Source organism: Narcine bancroftii, chromosome 5 (assembly GCF_036971445.1).
Source record: "Narcine bancroftii isolate sNarBan1 chromosome 5, sNarBan1.hap1, whole genome shotgun sequence".
Classification (NCBI taxonomy): Eukaryota; Metazoa; Chordata; class Chondrichthyes; order Torpediniformes; family Narcinidae; genus Narcine; species Narcine bancroftii.
In genome coordinates, this window is record NC_091473.1 from 235,605,935 (window position 1) to 235,619,388 (window position 13,454).

General features: G+C 41.4%; 1 protein-coding gene across 4 annotated transcripts in view; it reads right to left on the minus strand.

Annotated features, from left to right (window-relative positions):
* The window catches only part of itpr3 (inositol 1,4,5-trisphosphate receptor, type 3), a 263,225-nt gene that overhangs the window by 94,337 nt on the left and 155,434 nt on the right, over positions 1 to 13,454 (minus strand). For all 4 annotated transcript variants that reach the window (XR_011358441.1, XM_069941706.1, XM_069941707.1 and 1 more), the window contains exons 23-28: positions 12,978 to 13,107; positions 12,478 to 12,535; positions 10,211 to 10,376; positions 6,718 to 6,867; positions 1,003 to 1,080; positions 267 to 392 (exon numbers count right to left, since the gene is read on the minus strand). Coding sequence is in view for 3 of the 4 variants with exons in the window: in XM_069941706.1 (XP_069797807.1) it covers positions 267 to 392; positions 1,003 to 1,080; positions 6,718 to 6,867; positions 10,211 to 10,376; positions 12,478 to 12,535; positions 12,978 to 13,107 (708 nt within the window). In the remaining variant the exon portion in view is untranslated. The remainder of the gene's footprint in view (positions 1 to 266; positions 393 to 1,002; positions 1,081 to 6,717; positions 6,868 to 10,210; positions 10,377 to 12,477; positions 12,536 to 12,977; positions 13,108 to 13,454) is intronic.

The following is a 13,454-nucleotide window of genomic DNA, read 5'->3' on the forward strand; positions in this document are numbered from 1 at the left end:
TTAAAATCATAAATTGTGTGGGCTGGAAGCAAGATTTTTTTTTAATATATGTTAACCCATCCAACTATCTGTTTTTGAGGGATGAAATTTTCCGCCAAAGGGACAGAGAAAATCTAGGGACAAAAGCTTTGAATAAAAATAAGCCATAAACAGCAAAACGTTCTATTGTAAAAGAACCACGATGCGCTGTCCGACCATGATTGCTAGGACTGTGAGTTCTTCTCTTTTTGTCCAAGTCATGTTCAAGAACGTGCCTCTCTCCTCACCTTGTCGTAAGGTACCTGAAGAAGATCCAGCATTACTTTATGAGCACCCATATTTTTCATCAGCCTCTGCTGCTTTTTTCTAACTTGTTCACCGACGCCACACATTTTATTCAGATGCTCCAAAATCTGAAAGATGGACAGTACAGATCAGTTCACGCAGCACTCCTGTCGTATCCTTTCTTATTCCTGAAAACAACGTGGATGGGATGAGAAACGTGCAGTGTCTGTGTGAATTATAAATCCATAAAATGATTCATGACATAAACATTCACAGGCACAATTGTAAAACTGCCCCAAATCTATACTTTTCACTCTATGAGATTACTTGGTTATTTCACATCAGCACTTTGCTGATTCCATCGCTGTCCTCAGACATCAAGTTGGCAGTTTGTTTGGAAACCATTCTGCAGCATGCTTATTAGGAGATGTAGTCGCTCAGACAGCAGTGGGATCAGAGTCCATCTCCCATCTCCCTGCACAGGCTGGTTTGCAGCTTAGCCATTTTGCTGAAGGGAAAACAATGATCGCGATATCCATTCCACAGGATGCATGGGAACTAACTGGACAGGTGGTCCACTCTTCAGCCTGCGTCCGGGTGACAGGAAAACAAAGCTCATTGGGAGCTTTTGGATTTTTTCCCACCCCATTCAATGCTGGGACGTCAGGAAATTGAGAGAGGTTCAAGCCTATCGTGGTCCACTTAGCTTCTCAAATAATAATTTTAAAAAACACTTACCTCTTTGACTTCTTGATAATTCCCACAGTGTTTCCTTCCTGATGCATTTGGCAAAGCAGCAGCTTCGTCCACAGTTTCCTGCAGAGGTGGAATCACATGGAAAAACACCACAGAAATAGGGACAGTTACAAACACGACTGTGGCCTTGCTGGACAAGATGTCAAAAATGGTTTTTGTTTATGCATCGGGACAAGAAGTTCAAATGTCAGGTGATTAGGTAATCCTATACTGACATATTCCCACGGCTGTGTTTCCTATCAGGAGAACAGGAAATCAGGTGTGCACTTGAAGAATTTTCCATTTTTAGTTTCCCCATCTCGTAAAACTTCGGAAGTGTTCATTGAGGGACATTGACCTGAAACGTTAATGTTTTTCATCTCCCCACAGAGGTTGTCTGATCTGACAAATATTTCCAGCATCTCCTTTCCATTGTTGTTTCACATTTTCACCATCTGCAGTATTTTTCCTTTTCAATTACAAAGAAATGTATATTTTTCTATTCCCAACAAATTTAGTCCCAGAGAGAAAATTTATTTACTTTTTCTTTAACTACCTCCAGTGATCTAGACTCCACAACCTCTGGTGCAGAGATTTCACAGGAGGCCAAATTGCTTCAGGACAGATGCTGACAACAGCAGATTTGGTTATAACTCAGAGCGGAGATCGCAGGCAGCTGGTTAAAATATGTTGGAATGATTTGGTGGCTTGATGGTGCAGAATCAAGGAGAGAACTGAAGGCTGGAAATCTTGGTATGATGCCAGTGATCAGACATACAACCCTGCTCAGCCTCAAGGAAGTCCTCTTCCTCAACTGGTCCAGAAGTAGTAATTAATGTAATGGATCTAACCCTGGTCAATGTTTTTCTTGAAGCCCAAACAAAAAACTCTGATAGAATCACTTCTTGAAACATTGGAGAATTGAAAGCAACGATGAACTAGAACAGAAGAGTCAAGGCCCTGGGGCAGATCAACCAAGACCATATTGTAGGGTAGGACAGATTTGAGGGGCGAAGTGGCCTTCATCTATCTTCTTGTATGTACAGAATTAAGTGAACTAATGCCTCCCTCCTCCATTTCCAAGGTAAGTGGACAAGTTCAAAGCAGTATGCTTTCCCATTCCCATAATGTTCACCTGGCAAAAAAACAAACCAATGTGTGGGGTAAAATTCTTGTCTATTTATATGTATAGGATACTTGGAAAAGTTCACCCCAAAATGGGTCATTGAAAATGTGTACCAAAGTTGAAAAGCTATCATAAAATGAATCTTCTATGTGATTAAAATTTGGGATCCAACCTCATTTATTTGTGGCACTAGTTTTGTTTCTCGTTCCACAGTTGCAGGCGGACTTCCAGCATTTTCTGCTTATGAGTCACTTCTCAGGAATCAGCTCGCATGCCACTCACAAATATATTTATCACACAGATGGTATTGAAATCTTAGCCTGTGGTTTTCTAAAGTGATTCATTTTGTCATGAACATGAATCTTCTCATAAAAACTGGAATGAACGTGATTTTGAAGGGATTAGAAATTATACACATCATAAAGTGACATTCTACCAAAGCTGCATCAGCAACGTTAAAGAATTTCTTAATCATTTGCTGGACATTGACACTTTGACGTTGAAGCCACTGGTGGCAAAACACTGCACAGGTGAACACATTGTCATTGAATTCCTAATTAAAATAGGATTGTTGATCGGTTCGAAACAATGTAACAATTGTCTTACAATAATGGACAACTGTATTTATACCAAATCTATAGCCACTATAGCACCATTTCATCAGATGCAAGGATCGACAATGAGATAGACAACAGACTCGCCAAGGCAAATAGCGCCTTTGGAAGACTACACAAAAGAGTCTGGAAAAACAACCAACTGAAAAACCTCACAAAGATAAGCGTAGACAGAGCCGTTGTCATACCCACACTCCTGTTCGGCTCCGAATCATGGGTCCTCTACCGGCATCACCTACGGCTCCTAGAACGCTTCCACCAGCGTTGTCTCCGCTCCATCCTCAACATCCATTGGAGCGCTTTCATCCCTAACGTCGAAGTACTCGAGATGGCAGAGGTCGACAGCATCGAGTCCACGCTGCTGAAGATCCAGCTGCGCTGGGTGGGTCACGTCTCCAGAATGGAGGACCATCGCCTTCCCAAGATCGTGTTATATGGCGAGCTCTCCACTGGCCACCATGACAGAGGTGCACCAAAGAAAAGGTACAAGGACTGCCTAAAGAAATCTCTTGGTGCCTGCCACATTGACCACCGCCAGTGGGCTGATAACGCCTCAAACCGTGCATCTTGGCGCCTCACAGTTTGGCGGGCAGCAACCTCCTTTGAAGAAGACCGCAGAGCCCACCTCACTGACAAAAGGCAAAGGAGGAAAAACCCAACACCCAACCCCAACCAACCAATTTTCCCCTGCAGCCGCTGCAACCGTGTCTGCCTGTCCCGCATCAGACTTGTCACCCACAAACGAGCCTGCAGCTGACGTGGACTTTTACCCCCTCCATAAATCTTCGTCCGCCAAGCCAAGCCAAAGAAAGAAGAATAGCCACTGATATTGTAAGGACTTAAATGATCAGATCCGTCATTTTATGACCATAGCACCTTGTTTTCTAGAGCGGAAAATGCAGTAAATCATTTCTGCTAATCAATTAATGAGATGTGAAAGATGTCACCTTCAGGTGTTTGATGTTTCTCCTCACAGGATAAAGGATATGGAAGATCATTTTTGATCTAATATCACAACATCAGCTCACACTGCTTGGATTTAAGGATCATCGAAAGACGTGAACCCAAATTGCATGGTGAAGAAAATGAGAACAAAATTTTTAAGATTAGGGTTTTGACAACGCAAAGGATGACCATCGATCAGAGGAACCACTTAAAAAAAACACGCATCGTACAAGAAACCAGATCTAGATGAGCACCAATACATCAGATGATTGGAGAGCTTGAAGGTGTCACAAAAGACCATAAGACTAAGATTATTAGAGTAGAAATAGGCCATTCGACTATCAAGTCCACTCCCCCATTCCATCATGAGCTGATCAGAGGATGCAAAGGTACAGGTCAAGCTGAGACGCTGGGACCTGAGGCTTCCGCTCCCGACCATCCTCCTGGCCAACGTACAATCCCTGGAGAACAAACATTTTGAAATCCAAACCAGGCTTCAATATCAGAGAGTCATTAGGGAGTTCTGCGTGATGCGCTTTATAGAAACATGGTTAAACGCAGACATCCCAAGGGCTACACCATCCATCGCATTGATTAAACACTGACATCTGGAAAACGGAGAAGAGGCAGCATCTGTGTCAGCATCAATTCATTGTGGTGCACAGACATGACAGTCATGACCCAGTCCTGCTCCCTTGACCCGGAACATCTGGACAAGGGAGTTCACCACCATCATCCTGGTCACAGTGTACATTCTGCCCCAGGCTAATGCAAGGCTGACACTGAAGGGACTGAGCACTGTGATTAATATCCATGAGAGAGAACATCTTGATGCCTTCCCGATTATTGTGGGAGACTTTAATCAGGCCAACCTGAAGAAGTCTCAGATAAACTACCACCAACACATCACATGAGAGACCAGGGAAACCACCACCATGAAGAACGCCTACCGAGCCATACTAAGACTTGACTTTGGCAAGTCTGATCACTTGTCTATACTTTTACTCCCGGCATGTGAGCAGAGACTGAAGACCACAGCACCAGAGGAAAAGACAGCAAAAGTATGGTTGAGAATGGCAGAGGAGCGTTTGTAGGACTGCTTCGAATCAGTGAACTGGAACATATTCAAGAATGAACATGCAACAGGTGTCACCGATTTCATCAAGACCTGCGTGGATGAGTGTGTGCCCACTCGCAAATACAGGGTGTTCCCCAACCAGAGGCATTGGATGAATCTGAGAATTTTCAACCTGCTGAGGGAAAGAACAAGGGCGTTTAAGGCCGGGGATCGGGATCTTTACAAGAAGACCATGTACGAACCGTGGAAGGCCATCTCCGAAGCAAAGTGGCGATTCCAGAGTAAGCTAGTGACAGAGACAGATACATGCCAGCTATGGCAGGGAGTGCAGGCCATTAGACCCCAAAGCGAGGGCAAGCACTATAGATAGCTATCATGCTTCATTACCCAATGAACTGAACATATTTTATGCCCATTTTGAGAAGAACCACCAAACAGTGCCTACTAGAATCCCTGCAAAGGATATCCGTCTCTGATGGAGACATCAGATCATCATTCAAGAGGGTGAATCGAAAGGTGTCAGGCCGAGGCAAGGAACTGAAAATTGCACCGACTGACAGAGTGTTCATGGACATTTTCAACCTCTCATTGCTGCAGTCAGAGGTTCCCACCTGCTTCAAAAGGGCATCAATCATCCTGGTACCCAAGAATAGTGTGAGCTGCCTCAACGACCACTGCCCAGTAGCTCTAACTTCTACTGTGATGAAATGCTTTGAAAGACAGGTCATGGCCAGAATTAACACAAACCTATGCAAAGATCTAGACCTGCTGCAATTTGCCTATCGTCATAATCGCTCCACAGCAGATGCAATATCGTTGGCTCTTCACTCAGCTCTGGATCACCTTGAACACAGCAACTCATACATACAACTGCTCGTCATTAACTGCAGCTCAGCCTTCAACACCATTATTCCCTCATTGCTGATCAAGAAGCTACAAACTCTAGGCCTCTGTACCTCACTCTGCAACTGGATCCTCAACTCTCTCATCAGTAGTCATTATGATTTGGTAGTGGTTGAGGCTGGAACAATAGAGGGATTTAAGAGACTCTTAGCCACATTCATGAAAGAAAAATAGAGCATTACGAAGGAAGGTTTTTTTTTGGTAGGTATACATTGTGGGTGGAAAGGCCTGCACTTTGCTGAAATGTTTTATTATCTGTGTTCTGACAATTCACATATCTGTCAACTTCTGCCTTAAATATACCCAACAACTTAACCTCCACAGCCACCTGAGTTAGCAAATTCCAGAGTTTCACCACTCTCATGATAAAGAAATTCCTCCAAGTCTCTATTTCAAATGGGAACCCTTCAATCCTGAAGTTATCCCCTCTTGTCTTAGACTCCCTTCCAATTAGAAACCACTTTGCCGCATCGACTATGTCTAGGCTTTCAACATTCTCGATGCTACTATGAGGTCCCCCTCATTCTTCTGAACTCCAAGGAGTTCATTCCAAGAGTTGTCGAACGTTCTTCACATGCTAATTCCCTCATTCCAGGATACAAGTAAAATTCAGGATAAAGACAGTATAAATTAGAAGGGACATTTTAAAATCAAGAGTGGGCTGAGCAAGCAGTCAGTGGAAGCCTTCTTGCACAGGGCTTGTTGTGTCTGCTTCTGGAAGGCAAGAACAACCATCAGGTCTTCCTTCCTAACCTGTGCAAAGATAGTTGGGAGCTGCCGTGAACCGTTATAGGTACTCCCATGATGTTGTTGGCTAGGGAATTCCAGGATTTAGATACATGACAGTGAAGGGCTGGTGATAAATTGATATCAGGAAAGTGATGCCATTCCCACATTCTTCTAACGGACAGATACCGTTGATTTGGTGGCTCTGTCCAGTGAGTTGTTGCAGTGCACCTTATAAATATTACAGAGTGCGGACTCATTCAGGCCAGTGGAAAATAATCCAGAGTGTTCAAAATGTACTTTTCCCTTGAATGGTGGGAATTTACCTCCAATTTAGGCTTTTTGCTTTCAGCTCCCACTCTGTTCTTCTTTTCCACCCAGAGCTCTGACTTTTCCACCATAGTACGCAGACGATCCAAATCAGCCTTGATCCCTTTGTAGTTCTCCACATCTTGAGGTGATATAAGAAGTTGAACCTAACAGGGGGAGAAAAACAGCAACTTCATTGTCAGTCCAATCATAAAATCAATGTATAAAATTCTGTTTGCTGGTGGAGGAATGAGTGGTTAGTGTTATTAGAACAAAATGAAGTACTTATCAGTGAAGTCATTTAATATTTTAATTGCCTAGACTGTTTATTACACTACATAGTCCTGCACTATGTTAGAAATGTATTAAAAGCATTTTACATATAGACTCTGATTCAGATTCTTGAACCAAGCTGGTTTGGCAGTAAATTACTTTTAATTTAACTGTCAATATGTGACAAAGTTCAATTGTCATCTGATTGTACAAGTACAATCTGATGAAACAGCATTCTCCAGTCCTCAGTGCAACACACTGCAAACACACAAAACACATATACAAATCATATACTGTATATGCAAAGTATCATCCTATACATCATAGAAGAGATATTTAAGAAACCAGATTTGTTTACTCATCTGAAGCACACCTAGAATAATTTAACTGATGAGACCGATAACAGGGAATCCAAAGGTCGGCCAATAAAATTGGAATGAAGGAAAACAAAGGACGATGCACATGGAAATTATCACTAAAATAATAGATTGGTATAAATATCAACTTGCGTTCTTCTGCATGTGTGGTAAGTTGGTTAAAAGACATTCAAAGTAAATACTTAACTTTGTTATTTCAAAGATGCACTGTTTGTCATTTCATTCACTTGCGCATCTTAACATGATTTAAACTGGGAAGCAATATCTGATGTTCCTTAAAAATCTGATCCTTTGCTTTAAAAGTAAAATCTAAGTATAAAGTATAAAATATAGTTTCACAGCAGCAATTTCTTTGGCTTGGCTTCGCGGACGAAGATTTATGGAGGGGTATGTCCACGTCTGCTGCAGGCTCGTTGGTGACTGACAAGTCCGATGCGGGACAGTCAGGCACTGTTGCAGCGGTTGCAAGGGAAAATTGGATGGTTGGGGTTGGGTGTTGGGTTTTTCCTCCTTTGTCTTTTGTCAGTGAGGTGGGCTCTGCGGTCTTCTTCAAAGGAGGTTGCTGCCCGCCGAACTGTGAGGCGCCAAGATGCACGGTTGGAGGCGAGATCAGCCCACTGGCGGTGGTCAATGTGGCAGGCACCAAGAATTTCCAAACAGAATTAACGCTTTTCATTGATAAATGATGAAAAGCTTGTCCAGATATTTAAAAAAGTATAAATTGTTTAAAAAGATAAAGGCAGATTTAAATTACTGGAGCCAGATTTTTTTTAAAGAAGCTAAAAATACTTTGAAAAAAATAACACTGATATTAAAATAATGCCAGCCAAAAAAGCTAAGCTATTTTTGACACAAACTACATTTATAAATTCATTGCATCATGAAATGCACGTGTATATTGACATTGCCATTAAATCAAAAACTAATTTTGCAACTTCCTGTAACATGGGAAAATGGATGAGCAAATTTCTTTTTTTTCCCCCCCACAGTTGATCTAGAAATTAATTAGCATAATGAAGAACATTTAAATTAATCTACTTCTGCGTGGCACAGTTAGCGCAACACTATTACAGTGACCTGGGTTTGAATCCAGCGCAGGAATTTGTACGTTCAACCTGTGTCTGCGTGGGTTTTGTCCCACACTTCAAAACATAGAGGGACGGTAGGTTAATTGGGTGTATTTGGGTCTAAATTTAGCATTTTATATTGATGTGTAAAGCATGAAGGAATTCATGTTCATATTCAATTTCTGAGCACATTGGCACAACCTTACATTGCACGTGAAGCCTCAAAGTAGAACAGAAGTTCTTTCGTTTAATTCATTTCAGATCTATTGACAAGACATGAACATTCAATAATATGACTGGTATTATTGAAAGCACTGATGTCAAAGGAATGCATTATCATGGATTCTCAGTGGCAGATATTAGCCTTTTGGTATTACTACTAATGTAACGTCCCGATGATAAAATTGAATAGAAATACTGAATGTCAGTTAAGTTGAAAGATCTCATCTTGGCAATGCCTTTGTATAAAAAATTTAGGGGTTTTTCTTTGCCATAAGCAACATTTTTTTTTTTAATCGATCTACAAAATAATTTGACAATGCTTTTGCCCTGGACATTTTCCCACTTGACATGTTCCCTAACCTTCGATTGCCTTTCCTTCTGCCCTTCCACCCTAGAGTCTCTCCCCTCCAACAATCCACTTTTGCATCATATCCCAAAAGGCATATGTTTAGGTGAGAAGGGGAAAGTTTAAAGGGGATCTGTAAAGGAAGTTTCTTTTAAAACATTGGTTGGTGGTTGGAACACCCTGCCAGGGGAAGTTAGAAGCAGAAGTGACAATAAAATTCAAAAACCAGAAAAATTAACAGGAAGGGGGGGGAGGGACACAAATTATGTTGAGGCAGATGGGATTCATTTAATTTGGTATTGTGGTTGATTGGGTCGAAGAGCTTGGTTGGTGTGCCTGCTGTTTTCTTTATTCTATCTTTCAGTTCAAAAGCCATTTTGACCCTGCTGAGCCTGGTTTAAATATTCACTCAGGCTCACGACCAAAAGGGAGCAGGATAACATGGATAATTTTAACTGGACATTTGTAAGGGCAAGTAATACAAGTTTAATTGCTGGGCCAATTTAATTCAGAGGAAGTTTGCATGTAAAGCCCAGTATGGTGTTTCCGAAGGAATTTTATGCATCCTTGGTGTGAGTAAATTATCTGCCAACCCACAGATCTTACTCCAGCATTGCTTTCACTTAGCTCTGAGGGACAGACCCAATCAGCAGGTCACAGACAACCCCCCCCCCCCCATCTGCTGAATACATCTACAGCAAACGCTGCTGTTGGAGGGCAGCAGCCATCATCAAAGACCCACACCACCCATCACACACACATTGTTCTCACTGCTACCATCCAGAAAGATATATAGGTGCCACAAGACTCTCACCACCAGGTTAGGAACAGGTGCTATCTCATCACCATCAGATTCCTCAATTACAACCTCTATCAGAGACTCATTTAAGGACTTTTACTTGTGCACTTTAAAGATTTTCTTTTGTTCTCTCTGCATTGCACAGTCGGTTTGTTTACATTCATTACCTGTATACAGTTCTTCTATTTGTTTACATGTTTACGCTGTGTACAGTTTATTTTTTGCACCATCAATTAGTGGTAATTCTGCCATGTCTGCAGGAAAAAGGAATCTCAAGGCTGTATGTGATGTCATGTATGTACTCGGATAATAAATCTGAAATCTGTAAAAACGACAATGCGACTTGAAAGTTACACAATGCAACTCTCTACCATGATTCAGAACCTGTTATGTTTTTGGTATCTGACAGTTAATGGCACTCCTCACCTGTTTAAAGGTGACAAGCAGCTCCTGCCTTTGGCTGAAATGTTTGAAAAGTAGCTGCAGCGAGCCAGAAACAAGTGGTGGATAATCATGCATTGTCAGGTGAATGAGAACTCGCAGAAACATCGTGCCCCCCTCATCATCCAACTCCAGAGGACTGCTGTTTTCACTAAGGAAAGAAAATGAAGTGCATCAATGAACAAGACCAAGAGCAGTGAGAAAAAAGGCACATTAGTGCAGCCAGTACTGTTCCAGCACCACACGGTCAACTGAATGAAAAGAACTTGTGTTTTTATACAGAAGGAATTTATCTGTTTAAAACTTCTGTCATACCCAATATTAAAATCAAAAGAAAGGCAAGTCTCTGGATAGGAAATGGGTTCCAATGCAACAAGAATATACATGAAAAGAATATTAATTGGCCATGGTCCACAGGAATAAATCTGGAGGGCTTATACCATGCAGATTCAAGATGTCGGTGTTGGTCATTATTTAGAGTCTGTTAATATTTGTTTAGAATTTCAGCATCACCTCTTGTCACAGCCACAGGAGTAGAGGACAGTGTGATACTGTTAACGTATTATGCTTTCAACAGGGCTAACATCAACATTTGCACAGGGCCAACATGAATGCACCAGAATTCGCAACGTGTAAAATTTGTAATGAGCTGCAAGTCAAAACACATTGGAATGACAGAATGATGGAATAGGAAACAGTATTGTTACATGGGGCTTGTAGTTGGCTGTATGGAGCATAGAATTTGTGTGAAGTGGACAGCACTTACAATGCGGGAAAAACATCCCAAAAGAATCCATTGCCTCAATTCATATTTTGCAAGTGTACATACCACTTTTAAACAGGAAAGGGCAGTTAAGAATTCTTATGCAGAAAAGAACTGCAGCATGGCAGAAGGACGGCATGGTTAGTGTAGAGCAGTCATTCCCTCAGTGGGCCGTGACCCTTGGAGCAGTGGAAAGATCCAAAATGTGGTGAGGGAAAATGGGGCAGTCCGAACATTTGTTAGTCTTGTAATGTACATTTAAATTGTAATGTAATAAAGATATGATTGGGGGACTCCACAATATTTCCTTCTGTTTTTCTGCTGTGTTTTACATGGTTTTTACATTTTGCTAGAAATGCTTTGTTTTCTCATTCTCCTGTGTCGTGGCACACAATACATTCATTTATTTATATTTATGTAACCTCAGGCAGCATTAACTTATATTTCCTATCTGCACATATACACAGCGACCACTCGGGACAGTGACCCCCCCACCTGGAATGGTAACCACCTGGAATATGACCGCTGGGACGGTGACTGACCGCTTGGGACCAACTGTGTTATATCAAACCCACTCTGTTGAAAACCATGTTATACAAGCTACACCTGTATTTGCATCTAACTGTAACTTCCAATATTAAGTAATTGTAAAGCATTTGATATTTTAGTTTCACATCTGTGCTTGAATTATTGAGCCATGTACTTTTCCTAGTAATTGCATTGCTATTATATTTCCTTATGTTGTCTCTGCTTCATTTTTTTGCGATTGGTATAATTTTTATGAAGAACTTCTTGTAGAATAAAATGTGGCTGCAGAACAAGCAAAAAGGTGGAGGCAATGATGTGTGAAAACTGAAGGCAATTTGTTACAGGTGAGATCTAAATTTACCCTTTCATATTCCTAAATTGGTTTATTTGTGAAATACATAAACCTGTTTATTGTGTTAGATTAGTTGCTGTAATTAGAAATTTGCAGTAGACCCAATACCAAGAAAGAGGTGTATGTTCATTGTATGTGTGTGTTTGTTGGGTGGGGGGGAGGGGGGGGGGTGGAAGCACCTAGGGATGTGGCCTAGGAGCCAAGGGGGCAGCAGCACAAAAAAGTTGGGAATCTCTGGTGTAAAGGTTAGTGAAAAGCTGTTACAGTGCCAATGACTCAGGTTTGAATCCCGTGCTGTCTCTAAGAGTTCATACATTCTCTTCCTGAATGTACGGGTTTCCTCCAGGTGCTCTGGTTTTGTCCCAGCCTTCAAAACGTATGGGGGTTATTGGTCAATTGGGCGGCGTGGGCCCATGGGCCAGAAGGACCTATTACCATACTGTATGCTAAAAAAATTTAATTAAAATACTAAAAGATGTCAACAATTTGTATAATTTTAATTGTGAATAAAAAGCACCAGGTATCCTGTGTTCCACCCTCATGATTACAATTCTAATTTCTACAATCTTAGAATAAAATAAACATCAAAGTACTTATCAAGACACTTACCTATTTGCAAACATTAATTCTGCTTGCTCTCCAATACGATCTAAGTTTATTGTTGTGACTGTAAAGAGAAATGCGGTGGTCAATTCACGCTAGGTGTCAGCCACCTGGCCAATAGTAGCCCACAAACTGCCAAGAAATAAAGATCCAACACATTTTACACTGATTAAACTTTATGCTAGCAACATATTTAATAGTATCGTTTTACTTTAGGAAGGCAGATTTTAAAATGTGCAACTAATTTGAGCCAATCGCATCTGCAATTTGACTCATATTATACGCTAATGAGTTGGACAATTGTGTGACGAAATATCAAAAAAAAAAACCCTGAACTATGAAAATTTGGTAGTTTGCCATCATTTGGCCATTATTTGTTGCCATTATCAGTAGTAGAGTTGCAGTTGTTTCAAAACTACTGCATAGATCACAAAAAAAATTCTGAACAAATCCTTTTGGAATTTCGCAGCACGTAATTCTAAAAAGTGAGTTGTTATTTTGATTACCTGTTGGATCCATGAATGGGTTGACAGAACCATCAGCTGTGTTCTCTGGAACAAGGTCACTGTCAAATTCTTTTTTGAACACTGACAGCAGGTATGAAATTCTGAAGTCTAACCTGACATTAAGGATGAACTGAAAAGTAAAGAAGTTAAATTAATTCAGGTAACAGTTCAAGGAAAGGTAGTCAGGAAGCAGTGAGAGCATCGTTCTCTGTTGCCATCAGTTTGGATCCTGTTTTTCTTTTTCTTTGGCTTGGCTTCGCGGACGAAGATTTATGGAGGGGGTAAAAAGTCCACGTCAGCTGCAGGCTCGTTTGTGGCTGACCAGTCCGATGCGGGACAGGCAGACACGATTGCAGCGGTTGCAAGGGAAAGTTGGTTGGTTGGGGTTGGGTGTTGGGTTTTTCCTCCTTTGCCTTTTGTCAGTGAGGTGGGCTCTGCGGTCTTCTTCAAAGGAGGCTGCTGCCCGCCAAACTGTGA